Genomic DNA, 18,428 nt, shown 5'->3' with positions numbered 1-18,428 from the left:
ATTATTTGTGATTATAAATTTTAAAAAATATTTAATAGCTGATTAAAAAGTAATATACGCGTGAAATTATATTTATTAATTGTAATAAAAGTAAATTGTCAGTTTAAATATAATATTGTTGATGAGTTGATTGGAAAATATTATATTTAACAATAACTACTTACACTCAGGCAAAAAAACTAAGTAGTTTAAATAATAATGTTATTATTTATTTAAATTATCGTCACTATATCGAAGGTATTCTGCGAAAAATAAAAATGTATATAAAAATTGATAGCTAATTGTTAGATTAGTTATGTTAATTATTATCATTATTATTATTAAAGATACAAATGTTGTATCGCTTTTTCGTACATTGTAAATAGTCAGTATATTTACTTAAATAAAAAAAAAATAATTTGATAATTAATCAATTTTTTAATTACTTAATAATTTAAAATAAAAAATTAAACATGAATATGTATAGTGAGTTAATGAGTAGACCGCATTATATATATTTTGAATTTATTTACTTAATCATAGACGTGCATTAAAAAAAATTGAACTAATAAATAATGAAATATTTAATTGTAACTTAATGATAATGGAATTAATAAATATGTAACTATTTTTTACAATTGTCATTGCGAACGGTCTGTCATAAAAAATCGTGTTGTCAGCCAGTAAATTCCTCCGACTAGAACAGCGCAGCAGACACCGATTGTGAAGCGAATACGCCAGTGCTGCTTGTAGCTTTTTAAAAGATTTATTATTTTAATTGTTTGGTTCCTTGTTTCTTCTGGAGTACCAGAGTTATCAATCACGAAATTCGCCTGCTCTATTTTTTTATCCAGAGGCATTTGAGATGCAATTCGTTGTCGGCATTTAGATTCTTCGAATCCTGATCTGGTCATCAGACGTTCAAGCTGTTGTTCTTCTTCACTAAAATCAAAATTATAAATTTTATTTTATGGAAAATATTTAATGATCCTGAAGTAAACAGACGATTAAAAATTTTCTAACTTTTTCTTAATTTAATTAAAAAAAAAAGAAAAATGAAAAATATACACATGTAGAAAATTTCATAAACTACAGGTGCAATTTTTTAAAATATTTTTTTTTATAATTTATCATTTTAAAAAAAAAATTCAAAAATTACTAGACGTCAGCAAACTTCAGTATTATAAATATAAGATCCTGAAGTTAAGAATTAAAAATTTTCGGATTTTTTTTTAACAATTGAATTTAAAAAAAAAAAAAATAAAAATATGCACATGTAGAAAATTTAAAAAACTGCAAGTGCAATTTTTAAGAAATATTTTTTAATAACTTGACAACTTTAAATAATTTACCAAGTAACGACAATTATTTTATACAAATAATTGAACATTTTTCCAGACTCAAATAATAATGGCAGGTCCATGACAATAAATGGATATCCTTCGTACAAATATTTCAAAGTTTCCCACCATAATTCTTTATAGATTTCGGGGTGTGTTATTGAATTTAATGTACGTCTTTTCTCGATGTCATCAAAAATTAAATCGCCTAATTTATTTCTGTCGAGATAGCCATCATTTTGGAAAACCTGGTCACCGAATTCTTTTCTTATTTTGCACCAAGCTGGTTTTCCAGGCTCAACAACTGTAATTATACATATTAAGTTTAATGATTTAAATTGACTAAAAAATGATATATAGTAATATTTAAATATAACCTCTACGAGCTGCTACATCGGCATCAACTACAGGTATTCCATGTTCACGAAATATTTTACAAACGGTACTCTTTCCGGTTGCAATTCCACCAGTTAGACCGACAATAAACATATTTAATATTTTTAAATAATTAAATGGACATTTGGCAGTAGTGTTTGGTCGAGTGCTGGAGTTACGCTACACTTTTTTTATAGCTAAGCTGCCTCAGGAAAAAGCAGTTTGCTCGGAAAACTTCGGGTTTTCCCCTCTCTTTTTCGTCCGACTGATTACCGATCGTCGTATGGAACTTTTATCCATTGAGTTTTATTCTATTCGAAATATGCAACTCCAAAAATTTTCTGAGTTCTAGACTAAAATTAAACGAAAAAAAGGAAAATATCTGTGTATAGATATTTAAAATACGCGCCCTTTCTTTTTTTTTATTTCTCGTAAGTTTGATTTCATCGAGATATCGATTTTTAAATTTTTTTCTAGTCTGATGTCGGCTAACTTTTCGATCATGATCTTTTTTGAATTGGACGTATATTCGCGTACGCGCTGATTTTAAATGTAATTTTAAAATAATTTTTAATTATTGGCTGGTTCAAGAAGATTTTAATGAAAATATGAGGTGAGTTGTCTAAGATCATTATTTATGGTATGATCCTGAAGTTAGCAGACATTTAAAAATTTTTGAATTTTTGTTTTTCAACAAATCAATTGCAAAAAAATAAAAGAAAAATATGCTCATGTAGAAAATTTAAAAAACTACAGGTGCAATTTTTTCAAATATTTTTTTTTATGGTTTATCGTCTAAAAAAAAATCCAAAAATTATTAGACGTCTGCTAACTTCAGTATCATATTTATGATCCGGAAGTTGGCAGAAAATTAGTAATTTTTGAATTTTTTATTTCAACAAGTCAATTACAAAAAACGAAAACTAAAAATATGCACATGTAGAAAATTAAAAAAACTACAGGTGCAAATTTTTGAAATATTTTTTTTCTTATAATTCATTGTTTCAAAAAAAAAAAACAAAAAATTGTTAGACGTCGGCTAACTTCAGTATCATCATTATTTTACATGTCGTAATTTGATAGTGAGTATAAATTTATATAAATTTTAAAATTTTATGAGTATGAATGTAGCAGACATGAGACAATTTATAAATTTGAAATAAATAAATAATTTCATAAGCGTCTCATTGACACTAGATAAAAAATTAAAAAAATTTAAACTTCGACTGTAAGTTATGAGAAAATAAGTCAGTAATTTAAACATTTTTTTAAGGTTTGTTTATTGATTTTTATTAAGGAATGCATTAACAGTAAGATACAATAATGTATAATTAAATAAGATATGCATTATACAAAGCAATAACTTAGATAAAATTTATCTTGTTTAATTAAATAATATATATTTGAACAATTGTTTTATTATTTGTTTAACTACTAGTCAGATTTTTAACATTTGTTACATAAAGAACTTATACAATTACTTTAAATAGATAATTAATATTAAAGTATAAATTCGTACAATTTTATATTTTTCATAATTACACGGAGAAAAACTAATTAAAAAATTTTTTTTTCGATCTTTAACATGAAAAAAAATCAACTAATTTTTTCGATTGATTTGATGAATTGTCGTATAGCTAATCAGCGTATTAAAATTTATAGCTTAAAAAAATTTCGTTCAATACACTATTATATAGAAATTCAATAAAATATAATTATTTGCAAGTGTACTTTTTTTTAAGTCTTTTGTTTAATTAACTCACTTGTGACATTAATTATTTTTCTTCGTTGTGTCAGCGAGTGAATATGAACAAAAAATAATTATTGCAACTTTTTTTTCTCCTTCTTTTAAAAAAACTTTCGACGGAAAAAAATGCACTCATTTAAATAAATAACAAAGTAATTAAATAAAAAAGCAAAAATGTTTCGGTGTAACGATTTGAATAATTTTTAAAAAATGCATAATTATTTTTTTTTTTATCATCATTTGTAGCAGTTTAATTTTTCATATTTATTCATTTAAATTATTATTAAATATATTGTACTTTTATTTAAAATTCATCATTGATTGATTTTATTCACTGTAACAATAAAAAAAATAATAAATTAGTAAATTATAAATCTTGAGGAGCCGTTTATAAAATTCGTTCGCATTTACGGGGGGGGGGGGTCTAAGGAAACATTACAAATTTTTTTTTTCGTTTTTAAAATTTTATTTTTTTGTCACGATAGAAAGTCGTTCGTTTCATATTTATAAATATATAAATATTTCCACGTATATATTTCCGTCACTGGTTCAAAAATTTGTCATCTTCACTTATGTTTGGTTTTTTTATTTTTTTTTTTGACGTTGACGTTAGCGTTGCGGTCCGTCACAATCCTCTTGCATATCCGATATCAAAGAAATTTTTTTAAGTTTCAGTATTGCAAATAATAAATTTTTTTTTAAATATAGAAATTGGTGTACTAGTAATTGATATATATATCATGTATGGGGGGCGGGTCTATCTATTGGCAGAAAATGTGACAGCGCAACGAAGGGGGGAAGGGGGTCTAAAAACCGTAAAGTTTAACGTGACGTATTTTACGAACGGCCCCTGATGAAAATTAATTACAGAGTAATGTAAAGAACTCGGGATAAATAATTACCTGTCACTGCTGTTGTTGTCAGTGGTGGTGGAAGCCTCCTCGCTGCAATCTAAATCTAGCTCGCCTTGTATCGCGCTTTGTAGATCATCGATTCGTTGTAGCGCGAGCCTGAGATCGTCTCGTGCTAATTTAGTTTCAGCTTCCGCGGTTTCGAGAGCCTTTTCAAGATCTCGTCTCACCCGAGTTGACTCTTGTTCCCTTGAAACCGCACAAGCGGCTTCCTCTTTGGCTTCCCGCAAAGATCGCTGCAATCTTCTCGCAGTATCCTGCGCAGTCTGCTCCTTGGTTCTCAATAATGCCGACTCGGTTTGTAATTTATCAACATTCTCTTTCAATCGTGTAATTTGAGTCTCAAGCCGTGCCCGAGTTGTTTGCTCTAGATCTAGCTTACTCTCGAGCTCCTTTACGCGAAATTCGAGTCGCCGAGTAACGAGACTGTTGGCTGTGGGATCGCCGAGTTGTTCGACCGACTCAAGCCGTTGGCTGAGTTCCATAAGCTGCTCTTTTAATGATAATTTTTCAGCTTCGAGTGCGGCTATTTGTACTTGAGCTTCTTGCAATGCAGCCTGCTCTGTAGAAACTTGTTGCACTGTCGTACGATATTTTTTCAATACTTGGGCCAATTCCTCTTCATTCTCTTCGAGTTGAGATATCAGATCTGTACGTTCGCGGTTTGCTGCATTAGCGCGATCTTCAGCTTCTGATTTGCTGCGAGATACTTCATCTAATGCCGCTTGTGTTTCATTTAATTCTTGTTCAAGCGCTTGCTTTGCCTTTACCGCGACAGCTTGAGCGCACTGGGCGTCTTCCAATTGATTTTTCAACTGCCGTAATGCCACTTTACCCGTAGCGTCGCTCTTCGAACGCTCGAGCATCGTCTGCGCGTCACGTAAAAGTGCCCGTGTTCTTCTCAGATCTCTTTTCAGTCGCTGAGTGACATCAGCTTCCGCGGCACGATCACTGCGGCCTTGTTCTTCAAATGCCACCAGTCGTCTCTCCAATTCATGTTTTTCGCGCAATAAAATTGTCCGTTCCTCATGTTCGTTTTCTAATTGCGACTCCAGAGCTTTCACTTTTTTATGAGCGTTCCCACGGATTTCTTCCAACTCGTCATCTTTCTGTTGGATTTCTTTACGCATTTCCTTACGCTGTTGCTCGATACTCATTTCTAAACGTAATTTAGCCTGCTCGAGTAACTGAACTTGTCCCGCAAGATCGTCGAGTTCTTCTTCCTGATCTTTGCATTTTTTTTCTAGCTCGTGTTTTGATTTTTTCAGGTGCATCACTTCTTCTTCGGTCTTACCACCGTAACTCAATTCTTCGAGCTCTTGAGTTAAAGTTGTCAGCCGCTCTTCTTGTAACTCCATTTCCAATCTGCAGTCCTGTTTAAATATAAAAATAAGATAAAAAACATCAATAACAATAATAATTACCAAGTAAACAAATTGATAATAAAGAACTTACACTCAAATTTTGTTCAATGGTAAACTTTTCAGCAATAGCGATTTCCTTTTCACGTAAAAGTCTCTCTCGTTGCGCTTTTTCCTGTCGTAAATCATCCATAAGATTTTGGGTCTCGGAATCGAATCTAAAAATAAATTTTTATATTTAATTTCATACTGATTCAAATAAAAATCAAATAAACAATCGTTAAAATGCAATATAAATTATTTATAGAACATACTTCCGTTGTTTTTTCTCCAATAAATTATTCCGCGCAGTCTGTTCTTCCAAGAGCAGCCTCAGGTCATGCATTTCGCCATTCAACTTCTGGACTCTTCGTTTCCATTGACTGACTACTTGCCGCTGCTCTTCAACTTCCTCATAAGCATCCGCGAGCTGCAATAAAATTAAGCCAATTACTTAATAAAACATAAATTTTCTGGATTTGAATTTTTCAAAAAAAATTTCTTATCTCACCTTCTTCTCCAACTGTTTTTTGAGACCCACAAGCTGCTCCAAATCATCCTCGTGTTGCTGGGCCATTTTTCGCTTCGTAAATTCCAGCTCGCGAATCGCATGCTCGTATCTTTGTTTGTAAATACCGCCGTCCTCTTGATTATTTTCCTCACCATCAAGAGTTAATTGATTCAAATCCGCAGCTCGCGCATACAGTAACTCCATTTCCAATCTTTCAGCCGTCTGCTGTAAATTTTTATTTGTCTCAGTAACATCTTCGAGCTGACGTTCTAAGCGAAGTCGTTCTGAGGTTTCAGCATCGATTCTTTCGGCTGCTAATGTCGAGGTCGAATGTTCCTCTGCGTAATCAGCAGTCAGTACACTCAACTAAAAAATTCATTTCAATACCAAAATTAATATCATCATTCATTTTTTATCTTAAAATAAAAAATAAAAAAAAAAAAAACATTTTGTTTTCTCAATTTCTCTCTACCTCATCATCACATTCAGACAAAGTTCTGTCCTCGGACAATCTAGATCGTCGACTATTGTAATTAGAAACACTTCTAGCAGCACTATTGGCTCTATTAAAGTACTGAAATCCCTTGATCATAATATTTGCCGCACTTTTACTTTTACCAAGTGGCCGACTTTTGTCATAGGGCAGCGTCAAATAATCTAACTCATTGTCATTAGTATTGCGACCAATTCTTTTCCATTCCTGCATTATATGATCAGTACGTTGAAGAAATTGTGAAATACGCGACGACAAAAGTGAGGAGGCTGTTTCTGGTTCCAAATGTGAAGCCGTAGGTCTAAATGACTGTCGTACTTTTTGTTTTTTAATTCCCAATACAAAATTTAAACTCGCGTCAAATACAACAGGCGCTTGCTCTTTTGCTGACAAATCATTTTTCAATGAATAATCAGCCTGACTGTTGTCTTGAGGAAAAATACGTCTGGGTGTTGGCGATTGGTAAAAATTATTTGAATTAAATGTGTCACGGCATAGTGATGATCTAGAGTACGATCTATTTGTGAAAGACACTGAGTTTGATAAACTAGGTGTCGGGCTTCTAGTAAAACTTGTGTTGCTTATATCATTATCATTATTATTGTTATTACGTGATAGTGATGTTGGTGTTACGATAGCAACTTTATTAAGCGGTCGCGAATTATAAGTGTTTAATGATAATTGAGTTGACGGGAATTCGTTAACCGACATAACGTCCAAAGACGATGAAATACCTTCAGACATAATTAATAAGCTTGTTAATTTAAATGTAAATAAAATTCTGCAGAGCACGTCATTGGATTTTAAATTAATAATTATTAATTTTAATATTTTGAATTAATTTTCGATTATTTACATCACCAGCTTTTACATCTTTACACAATCACTTATTTTTTTCGTTTCGTTACGGCATATTTGGAAAGTATTGCATAACAATTAGATTTACTGAGTTCGAGTAGGTGCAACTGACTGCAGTTCGACTGTGGACACAACGAAAGACGACAACGACGAACGATGGGCGATGATGATGATCACTTTCAAGTTATTCTAAGTCTAAGAGTGAAAGAGACTACGCTACAGAAAGAGAACATGAGATCAGAGAAACTATTGGTTTTTGGACGCGCGCCAACTTTAGTGTATGGTGGGCTTAGAAATCGGTTAAATTATTACAAATAAAAATATAAAAGAGAGTAGAAGAAAAAGTCGGTACAATAATTAGGAACGTCTCCTAATTACTTATGCTCACTATTTTATACTTTCGTATTCAAATTTTTTTTATATCATGTCGATTTAAAAATAATAGTCTACTTACTTTAGCTTCTAATTTGACATTGTCGTGCTTCAAATGATTTCTCTCTTGTTCCAATTTTTCAACTTTGGCTCGCAGCAACTCGAGTTCTTCCTGTAATAATAAAATAAATAATTTATGTCATTTAAGTAAATAAAGTAAAATAATTATTGTCTCACCGTTCGCGCTTTTAACTGATCCTCGGTACGATGGACATTTAATAAAGGCGCGACCTTTACGTAGAGTCTCCACCAAGGCCACTCACGTACGGACATGAGTTTTCTTACATTTCGTTGTATACATCTCACTGCCAAATCTTGAAGCTAAAAAAATTTATTAATTATTCAAAGAAAAAAAAAATACACATGTAGAAAATTTAAAAAACTACAAGTGCAATTTTTAAAAATATATTTTTTTATAATTTAGTTTTGAAAAAAAAATCCAAAAATTATTAGACATTGTCCGACTTGACTATCATATTAATATTAAAATTACCTTCAATGTATTGAGTTTTTTACGAGCCAAGTAACCCCTACATCTTGCTTGCAATAATACAATATGACCTGTCAACTTTTCATCTCGTTGTGATTCAAGTCGTTCTAAAGCACCAGCTCTAAAGAATATCTGTGAAAAATAAAAAATAATATGAATTATTATGATAAATTATATATATATATATATATTTAAAATTATCATGTGATAAAATAGTTTACCTGACTCTGACCGACACGATAGGAAGCAGCGTCGACGTCCATTGTCAGCAGCATGTCTTCCACAACTCTACGTTCGTCTTCAACAGGACTTGATGAGCGCACATTAGCCGTATAATCACTAGAAAGTAATCCAAAGCGACGTCTGAATTCGCCTAGTGGTAAATGCTTTGGAAATCCAACTTTGTGAAGACGCATCGCATCAATTATTTGTCCTCCACGAATCTAGTAATTAAAAATAATTAAATAAATTATTTTGTTTATAATTAAAATAATTTTACAACATTTAATTTATAATTATTATAATTATAATTACTTGTGAACGTAGTAGTGGAACATTAATGACACCATTATCATTTTTCGGTAATTTCATGGTGACAAATGATTTGTCTGTGCAGCCAGAATTATGCTGTGGTAGTAGACAGTGAACAAATTTAACACGAGTTCGTCTTAATGTTTCTATAATTCCATCCTGAGAAAACCAATCAATTTTAAAAATTTATTTTATTAAATTTAAAATAAAACAAAAAAAAATTTGTAACTTACGACAGTAAATTTAATTTGAATACAAGCGCTTTTTCTTTTCACTGTTGTAAATGTTCGTCGAATACTAGAAGCTCTTCTTAGTGACTGTGATCCCTCTAATCCTGAACTAGTCATTAGGGCTCCGGTAATTCCTGTACTTCGTACTTGAACGAAAAGTCTATTGACATCCTCTCTGTTTATTAAAAATAATAAATAAATAGGTAATCATTGAGAAAAAAAAAAATTAAATAACAAACCTCGAGCTTTCTTGTAAAATATTAATGGCACTTTTAGTAACTGGATTTTCACGAGTGGCTTTTAACCATCCGGTGGCAGTATACAGCACTGGATTGGTTCCTTGCAAATGCTGAAGAACAAACTGATTGTTGCCTGGAGCTTTTCTAAGTAAGAGCTGATAATCGCGATCACCGTACAAAGAAAATAAGCGATCCATAAAAGATTCATCGCTGCCTCCAGCACAAACAGCTTCTTCATCAAGTAGCCACAAAAGTCCTTTTTTCTCTCCCTGAAATCTACCAGTAAGATCATTTTGACTTGAACGAATCATTGTCGCAGTATTTTGCTGACCGCGGTCAACAAGTGAAATAAGATCTTGCGGTGACCCGACACCACTCTCTTCATCATAATCTTCATCGTGTTCAATATTTATTCCCTCTTGTACATAACGATTCTTAGGTGCGACTAAATTCGTGTAGTGAAATAATAACTGAAGACGTTCTTGTAAATAATTATGACAGAGATCTTCAAAATTAGCACCAGTTTGATGACCACACGATGCTGGATTTTGAAATCCAGGTGTGTCACAGAGTAAAAGCGATGATACCGTGTGTACAGGAGACGATATTGCTTTATTTATAAGCGATGCGACGCAGTGGAATACTTCAGTATAAAGTCCGACGATAAATCCCTCAAGAGCATCAAGTCCCGAATAATTTGTTGCACTTTCAGTGGGACTTGATGCTCGCAAAGAGCCTCTACTACTACTACCACCAACACTACTTGCAGCTGCTGTAACACCATCGCCATTTGGAGAAAATATTATTCTACTGAGTTCTTCGACACTCGTACCCAAGAGATTTGCTGCTTTTTCTGCGCACTCGGCCCGAGCAAATTGCCAACGACTTGATTGAGAATTAATATTTGTTTTTACCGCACCAGCACAACTCAAGTGATAAATACCAGCAATAACTGTCCAAATAACTTTTTCATCAGCTTCTGGTATTCCTATTGTTTTAAATGCCCCAATAATTCGATTGAAATCAACGACCGCACGTTGTTTTTCTTCGTGTTTCTGCAGCGGCGTAATAAACGGATTATTTTCGGTCACCAAATTACCGAGATGCAATTCTTTGCGCAATTGTCCTTCTGCTCCAGCGAGCAATCGATAAATAATATGAAAAGTTGGGTCACCATTGTATCGTCTTCCTATTCTTGACTTTTCTAATAGCAAAACTTGGATACTGGCAGAAGCTATTTGTCCCGACTGATCAAAATCCAAACTAAATATTTGTGTAAATCGCGTTGCGTTTGAATTCATGTGAGTTTTGCTGTTTCCAAAGGCTTCGAGAATCGTAAACAAGGCATTCAATTTCTCAATAGTGAGTATCTGTAATAAAAAACATAGTTTGAGATATAAATGAATGATTGATTTTTTAATTATCATCATTATCTTTATTTAGCAATAAATAAGTACTTTATTTACTGTCCCCGCAGCTAGAATGAGATAGTGCAAGGCGTGTTTGAAGTTTGTTGTTTTTCCAGCTCCACTGCGACCTAGAAAAACTAGTGAATGATCTCTTCTTGTCGCAAGCATTCCTCTGTAGGCGGATTGTGCCATTGCGTATATGTGCGGTGGCATATCTTCGTTTTTACAGCCTTTGAACATATGCACCACCTGTATATATAGATATACAAACATAAATATATATGTTTAGCTATATAAGCTTATAAGAATAAGTACATACGCGTAATAAGGTAAAATTTATTAATATATGATAAATATATTCTTGTAAATTTATATTATGCAAGCTTATAATATAATATAATAAAAAATTGAAAGTGATAGTGACCTTTTCCGAGTAGATTGCCAGGGGCGCGACAGGATTAATCACTACCATGCTGTCGCCAGCGTAGGTATGAATAAGATTATTGGCGTATCTCTGTCTCAGTGTGTGCAGAACTGAGGATTCATTGAGAAATCTTAGTTGAGAGAGCTCTTCGACCATGTCAAACTGAGGTGGATTTGCCTGACAATTTAATCAATTTTATTTTATTACATGGATATAAATATATATTCAATAATACTTTTTTTTCCTTTACATAATAGAAAGATTTTTTTTTTTTATTACCTTTTCCACATCTTCCTCGTCTACAAGAAGTTCTTCTCCACCGGGAACGAGTTTTATTCTCAATTTACCCGTATCAGGATCTGCCGATGCTTCTGATCTTGTTGCTAATGTAAATCCACCGCGATGTAAAAGCCACACGTGTTCCGATGCAAGCCACGATTGTTCTTCAGCTAGATGTTGTTCGCTTCTTGCCTATAAAACAAAACGAAATAATATTTATGTATGGAAATCTTATCGTGTTTGAACAATAATTTCAAGTATAATTAAAATCGCAGGGAGGACAAAAAAAAATCTTCAACGTCAAACATTTGTCAATATTCAGATTTTCATGTTTTTATGATCCTAAAGTTCCCAGACAATTAAAAATTTTCCAATCAAAAATTATCAGCCGTGGACTAATTTTAGTATCATATGTTTTTTCATGATATCAGCATCGAAACTTAGTTTCAGTGTCTCTACAGCCAGCGGAAACAAGAATTTCAGTCCAATTACGCGAATCAATATTTACGTAAATGACAGTTCTGACTTTGTCATTTATAAAAATTCGTGTGAATAAATAGTTTCTGCTTAATGATCAATTGCAAATGACAATTTACACTTAATCTACTGGTTGATCACACGATTGGTCTTAAATTAACTCGTTTCTGACTGGCTGCTGACACTGAAACTTCAAATTCCAATGCAGGGAACAATTTCAGATTGCGGATGTCAGCCAACTTGACCCTGATCAAAAAATAGTTTCATTTCATCCCTCGTCACACAATATACTATTTAATCCTCTGCGATTTAATACTCAAAATAATATTATTATTTAAAAATATTAAAAATATATTTTTACTTGATAAATTATACCTGATTATATTGTGAGACTTTTCCCTCAAGAAGCAATGTCAAATCTTTTAATAAAAAAGTTTCACTCATAGCCTGAAGCGGGTTATTAAATAAACGTTTATTTTTAGCAAGTTTTCTCGCGGATGCCATTTCTAATAATTTTTCCCACTCAATAACATTACCCGAGGATTTATAATGCCGTTTATTATTATTTCTTTTTAAATTTTTGCTGCACAATGATAACCGGGAATTTGATTTACGTCTTGAAGAATTTGAATCAATCATTTTACCATCGATATTATCTAACGTGTAATCACAAACGTTGCTAGTTGTTTGCCACTTTTTTTCACGTGGATGTTTTATAATATTTGTGTCATCCCAACCGTCTTCTAATTTTTTATAACGATCATTTGCGACACCACTCCGTAAACTATCCACCCAATTATTCCGTTTTAAATAATATTTTTTAACACTAGAATCCGAAGACATTATTGGTATTTTTTTTTATAGTAACAAGCCGCGTAAACTTTCTTTTCTTTTTAAATAAGATAATTATGTGCCACGGACTTGCGTAAATAAGAGACTTTCATTCGGTTGCTTACATACTTTTAAGCACCAAATTTAAGTACAGCACCAAATAAACTCATGTACACTTGAATCCTATAAATAAGTCAATACTCTTGAGTAAATTATGGGCAATCGACCAAACCGACTCGCTCATCCACAATTAGAAAATTTATCAATTAAATCCTTTTGGCTGTACATTATTGCTTTAGATAATTTTAAATAAACTTTTATTATTTCAACAAACATTAACATTTCATATATATTTATACTCCGTAAATTTATGTTCATTCATTGTCAGTAAACGTTATTATTTATCAACATTTAAATAGTAAAATTTAAAAAAACGATAAATTTTTAGGTCGACGCGCTTAATTTATTTCTTCAATTGCACAGTAAATTTAAAAATTATCTATCATACGAAAAGCAAAAAAAAAGTAACAACAAAACAACGAGTATAAACAGCGACAACACACCTCGTGTGCAATCTACTGTATGTTAAATTACGTGTGTGCTCGGATCAACTACAACCGTGAATGGGAGAATGGCGGTTGCGACGACGACGGTGACGAGTTCAATAAGCGAGGCGTGGTATGCCCACGATCGCTGTTACTTCTATCTTATATACTTATTATATATATTTATATAAGAGTTGTGTCACCAATTCATATACATATATAAAACATCAATATGTGTATATGTGGTATATATAAGTCATCAATAATAAATATGTGCCTGTATACCTTTGAATAAATTATAATTCAATAAAAGATTTACGGTTCCAAAGCGTACCTTCCAGTTTCTTTATATTATAATGTCACAATTATAAAAACTCATAAACTATATATATATATATACTTCTTTGATCCGTCAATCGTTACCATATAAAGACATATGTGATAAATTAAAAAAACATCTTAAGTATTTACAAATAATAAACAACATTAATTTAATTATCAAATAATTTGAATAAATAAAATATAATACCGATCAAATTACCGATACTGAAAGTAGCAGGCAATAAAAAAAATTATTTTTTTTAAATAAACAATTAAAATATTCAATCAAAATTCTGAAAATTTTGCTTTACTTACAAGTAATTTATTTATTTATAAAAATATGATCCTGAAGTTAGCAGACTATTATTAACTTTCGGATTTTTTTTACAACAAATTAATTACAAAAAAACGAAAACTAAAAATATGCACATGTAGAAAATTTAGAAAACTACAGGTGTAATTTTTGCAAATATTTTTTTTTTCATAATTTATTGTTTGAAAAAAAATCAAAAAATTGTTAGACGTCGGCTAACTTCAGTATCAATATAAAAATTATAAAATTTTGATGTCTGTCACTTTCATTGTCATTCAAATTATATAAGTAAACAAATACTTGAATCAGATAATAAATCGATAGATAATTGAAGTAAAAAATGATACACAATCCTAAAGGTTGTATGCGTGATATTTAAAATCTATCAGTTAAATTAAAATGATAGACTTATGTGATTATCATTTACTCGATTATTCCATTACTTAACATGTTACAGTATGTAACATGTCGAGGTAGTTGTGCGCTTTCATAGCTCGTAAGCAAGTTTAAAGGTCTCTCACCTCCTTTCCTCTGTATTACAACCAGCACCAGAGTGCATCTACGTACACGTTTTGTAGAAGTAGGTGAGATACACCGTTATTTGAATACCATATTCTCCATATGGTAACGCACTAAGTTGTTACTCGTTAAAGAGAATATATATCGCAAAAAAAATTTTTTTTTTCATTTACAACATTACATGTCTAATGGTACTCGACGTAATAAATTTTGTAATAAACTCGGTAATAAACGAATTAACACTCTCGCGTACAATTCTATCTCACAGTAATAACCTACGGTCTCTTTTACTATTCAGCCTTGTAATATTTACCGGTAAAAATAAATAATAATTGTCGAGAGATTATTTTAAATTAATTTAAAAATTTTAATAATTATAGTGATTATTATTTACCGTGTTCTGATGAAATCTTGAACTCCCCGATCGTCTTAGAGTACCGCATTGTATATTTGCGGCTGCTAACTCAACTTGTCTGCCGTCTAATCCTCCTCGCTGTGATAATTCTGATAATTCGGCAACCGGTTGAACCTGAGAATTCATAAATAAATTAAATGTAATTTAATATATATGTGTGGGTATATATTTTCAGAGAGATAAATAAAAGTATGTGAATTTTACCTTGACAACAACATTAGTTCCAGATCCTTTGATAAGATCGATAATTTCTTCTCGCGATTTATCATCAACGTTGATACCATTGACCTCAATCAATCGATCGCCAGGTAATAAACCAGTGTCATTATTATTTTGAACAATCGCGCCAGGCTCTGCGAATATAACGGACTTGATGTTTTGGGTCGAGCCACTTGAGGTACGATCGATTATAACCGCCCGTCGTAATGAAAAACCAAAATCATTTCTTGGCGGCAGTTGCCGTTGAATTGTTAATTCACGGGGTTCGGGCAGTACCAGAGAAATAATTTGAGGTAATGGAAGAGGGATGCCTTGCTCTTCAAATGAATTGGAGGATCTCCAGCGTGAAAAACCTTGAGACTCTCCAACCGGGGAGAGACTGAAGGGTGGGGTGGCAAAGCTTGAATTTGTTGTGTCTGTTAATGAGTCAGCAGAAGGGCTGGCACTTGTAATTACTTGTAAAAGCTTCGAGTCACTCTGATTGTGATGATGTTGATTATAATTGTGATGATAGTACTGGGACGATGACTCTTCCTCACTGCAAAATTCGTCTTTCTCCTGGTGCTGCTGCTGCGACTGCGACTGCTGCTGCTGCTGACAGGGAAGATTCTGATAAGTTATCACTTCATTTTGAAGTGTATTCCTCACGAGTAAATTACTCGGATCTGAATGATTTATTTCACATTCATTTCCATTTGATATTACATTAGATCCTTCAGTACTCGTTCCACTCATACTGGCAATGTTGTTACGTGATCCCTTGAGGATTCCGCGTTTAGGTGGTTTTGGTGGCAATGCTGGAAAACTTTTACCACCACCAATACCACTGGTACCGCCGCTAGTACTACCGCTTACGTTTGTCAATGACGTTAACGATGCCTCTGATGAATCGCTCTGTGTCAATCCGTCGACACGAGTCCAACTCGTACCACCACTAGTATTTGAATTAGAACCAGAGTTTTCCAATAGATTACTACGGTCCAGCTGAGCGAAAAAGGAGGCGCTGTAATCAGCTGTTATTCCGCTCGGCAATTTTTCCTTTTCTTTGCGACGCCCTCGTATTTTCAACGATCTACGTACCTATTCAAACAAACAAACAAACAAACAAATAATTAAATAAATAACCACCACTCGTGTACCTCGAAACGTGAAATAAATCCAAACTACCTCATCAAGTCTCAGTAATTCCTCAGCAGACATACTCCCTCTATCACGTTTTTTCACATCCTTACGCTCCTTCTTTTCCCGTTTGCGTTTTTCTTTTTCATCTTTCTCCGCAGTTTTCTTCATAAAGTTAAACATTTTACCCTCAACAATGGGCTCGACAAGATAAACGTTAAACAATAGCGATTACAAAAGCCTTGTTTGTCAATTATATATTTTTAATACACACACAGTGTAATAGCAGTAATATTAACACACATTTCATTGAATACAAAACGATTCAATGAACACACCGTATCTTTCGTCTTTCTTTTCATTTCCTTACAATCATAAACAAGTTATCGCTTACTAACAATACAATTACTCCGTTAAATGTTTATTTACTTGTTATTATAAAAATAATAATGATAATTATTTATCAACATCTTTTGATATGCAATTATAAATAAAATATCAGCAACATTAGAAAGTATTAATCCTAGCGACTGCCAATAATTTAAATCTTACATTTACTTTTTTACCACATAAATATTTTTATCTTTGGAGATTTATAAATAAATATTTATTTTACTTTATCTATGGTACTTTTAATAGCCCATCCCATTTGTCCTATAAAACTGATAATATATAGATATATATATCAATAACAATAAAACTAAAAGAGTTGACTCAATAACCTAATACTCTGATAAAAATATTAGATTTCACTCAGCTTCGCATTAAATAATAACTTTCATCGAGTTGTTAATTTAAATATTAATTAACACATTAATTTAAATTGATATTTAAAAAAATACTAAACCACAATATAACAGTATGCTTTGAATATTTAACATAATATTGATAATTATTTTAAATTACAATAACGCCTCGGCATCGACATACTTAATTTAATTTTCGGCCGGCATTATTTTACACCAACATCTATAAAATTTAAATAAAATAATTAATTTTTAAATATTAATAAATAATCGCACGCAGATTGTGATAAATAAATCACGAAATAATAACACACATATATTTATATGTATAAATATAAATGTGTGTGTATGTATGTATGTATATAACTTGTGATAACTGAAATACCGTAATAAGTAGTAGCCTATAGTATTTTTTACTTTTTTTTTCGACAAGACCACATTCTTTGATAACTAGCAGTCACATTCACAACACTTATTTTATTATACAATTTAATAGTTATAATTTTTTAAAATATATTTGGCTTATGGTTTATTAAATATATTTTAATATTTTATCTACATTTATTGGTATTGATATATACGGTTTAAATGCAATGATAGACTTTAGTTATCACGCAGTTTACTGCTGGTCGAGCAGCACAACTCGACTAACTCTAACTGTCATGGCAGCAGTATTGCACGCACACAAATTCACTTTATAAAATACGCACATGCGCGCACACACACGGAACAGCCAATGCAAGACACACATGTGTACTTTTATTTTCAACACACTGCATAATCTTACATGAGGTAAAGGTCTCAATTAATGACATTACAATTTATTCGGTGTTTTTTTAAAAAATTTATTAATGAACTCTTTTTTTTATCCATTATATTATTTAATGATTCTAGTGTTTTACTGTCATGCTGAAAGTTCCCGACATTTGAGGTTTTTAGAATATTTTTAATTATCAAGTTAATTGTCATCGGAAAAATTTTTTAAAAACATCCACAAGAAAATTTTTTTAAAATCTTCGCATAAGTTTTTTTGAATTTTTCCCGGTCAGTATTTACTATTGAAAATATAGCAGTCATTGAAAAAATTTATTTATTTTCAATAATCAAAGTGAATACTGACAAGCAAAAATTAAAAAAACTACATGTGAAAAATTTTCAAAAATTATGATCTTGAAGTTAGAAGACAGTTAAAAATTTTCGAATTCCTTTTTAATACTTCAATAAAAAAAAAAAAAAGAACTAAAAATATACACATGTAGGAAATTAAAAAAACTA

The 18,428-nt window shown here is 31.7% G+C and overlaps 2 protein-coding genes across 6 annotated transcripts; both read right to left on the bottom strand.

Annotated features, from left to right (window-relative positions):
* Nucleotides 1–487: 487 nt before the first annotated feature.
* On the bottom strand, nucleotides 488–1,913 carry LOC130663116 (dephospho-CoA kinase). The gene is made up of 3 exons (XM_057462204.1): nucleotides 1,697–1,913; nucleotides 1,332–1,623; nucleotides 488–921 (listed from the first exon to the last, which is right to left on the bottom strand). The coding sequence occupies exons 1-3, from the start codon at nucleotides 1,806–1,808 to the stop codon at nucleotides 621–623; spliced, it is 705 nt and encodes a 234-aa protein (XP_057318187.1). The 5' UTR covers nucleotides 1,809–1,913; the 3' UTR covers nucleotides 488–620.
* Nucleotides 1,914–3,101: 1,188 nt separating this feature from the next.
* On the bottom strand, nucleotides 3,102–17,807 carry LOC130662925 (unconventional myosin-XVIIIa). Of its 5 annotated transcripts, none has more exons than XM_057461898.1 (19): nucleotides 16,456–17,807; nucleotides 15,994–16,368; nucleotides 15,274–15,882; nucleotides 15,049–15,183; nucleotides 11,649–11,840; nucleotides 11,370–11,546; nucleotides 10,994–11,194; nucleotides 9,537–10,906; nucleotides 9,301–9,472; nucleotides 9,071–9,226; nucleotides 8,758–8,979; nucleotides 8,540–8,668; nucleotides 8,224–8,367; nucleotides 8,069–8,158; nucleotides 6,264–6,629; nucleotides 6,028–6,182; nucleotides 5,808–5,931; nucleotides 4,344–5,725; nucleotides 3,103–3,775 (listed from the first exon to the last, which is right to left on the bottom strand). In XM_057461898.1, exons 1-19 carry the CDS (start codon nucleotides 16,588–16,590, stop codon nucleotides 3,769–3,771), a joined length of 6,141 nt encoding a protein of 2,046 aa, XP_057317881.1. In that variant the 5' UTR covers nucleotides 16,591–17,807; the 3' UTR covers nucleotides 3,103–3,768. The 5 variants fall into 5 exon arrangements, with proteins under 5 accessions (XP_057317878.1, XP_057317881.1, XP_057317882.1 ...); XM_057461899.1 differs by having other exon boundaries at nucleotides 15,274–15,879; XM_057461895.1 differs by having other exon boundaries at nucleotides 3,102–3,775; nucleotides 15,274–16,368.
* Nucleotides 17,808–18,428: the final 621 nt, after the last annotated feature.

The sequence above is a fragment of the Microplitis mediator genome, chromosome 2, assembly GCF_029852145.1.
Source record: "Microplitis mediator isolate UGA2020A chromosome 2, iyMicMedi2.1, whole genome shotgun sequence".
Taxonomy (NCBI): Eukaryota; Metazoa; Arthropoda; class Insecta; order Hymenoptera; family Braconidae; genus Microplitis; species Microplitis mediator.
The sequence above is the reverse complement of the archived record's forward strand: the minus strand, read 5'-3'. Positions and strand labels throughout refer to the sequence as shown.

Coding starts and splice junctions, on each gene's coding strand:
- LOC130663116 (XM_057462204.1), bottom strand. CDS start 1,808: ATGTTTATTGTCGGTCTAACTGGTGGAATTGCAACCGGAAAGAGTACC. Junction 1,624..1,696: donor CGATGTAGCAGCTCGTAGAG/GTTATATTTAAA, acceptor GTATAATTACAG/TTGTTGAGCCTGGAAAACCA. Junction 922..1,331: donor AAAATAATTGTCGTTACTTG/GTAAATTATTTA, acceptor TTTTGATTTTAG/TGAAGAAGAACAACAGCTTG.
- LOC130662925 (XM_057461895.1), bottom strand. CDS start 16,590: ATGTTTAACTTTATGAAGAAAACTGCGGAGAAAGATGAAAAAGAAAAA. Junction 11,841..15,048: donor CAAGATTTCATCAGAACACG/GTAAATAATAAT, acceptor TTTGTTTTATAG/GCAAGAAGCGAACAACATCT. Junction 5,726..5,807: donor CCATTGAACAAAATTTGAGT/GTAAGTTCTTTA, acceptor ATATTTAAACAG/GACTGCAGATTGGAAATGGA.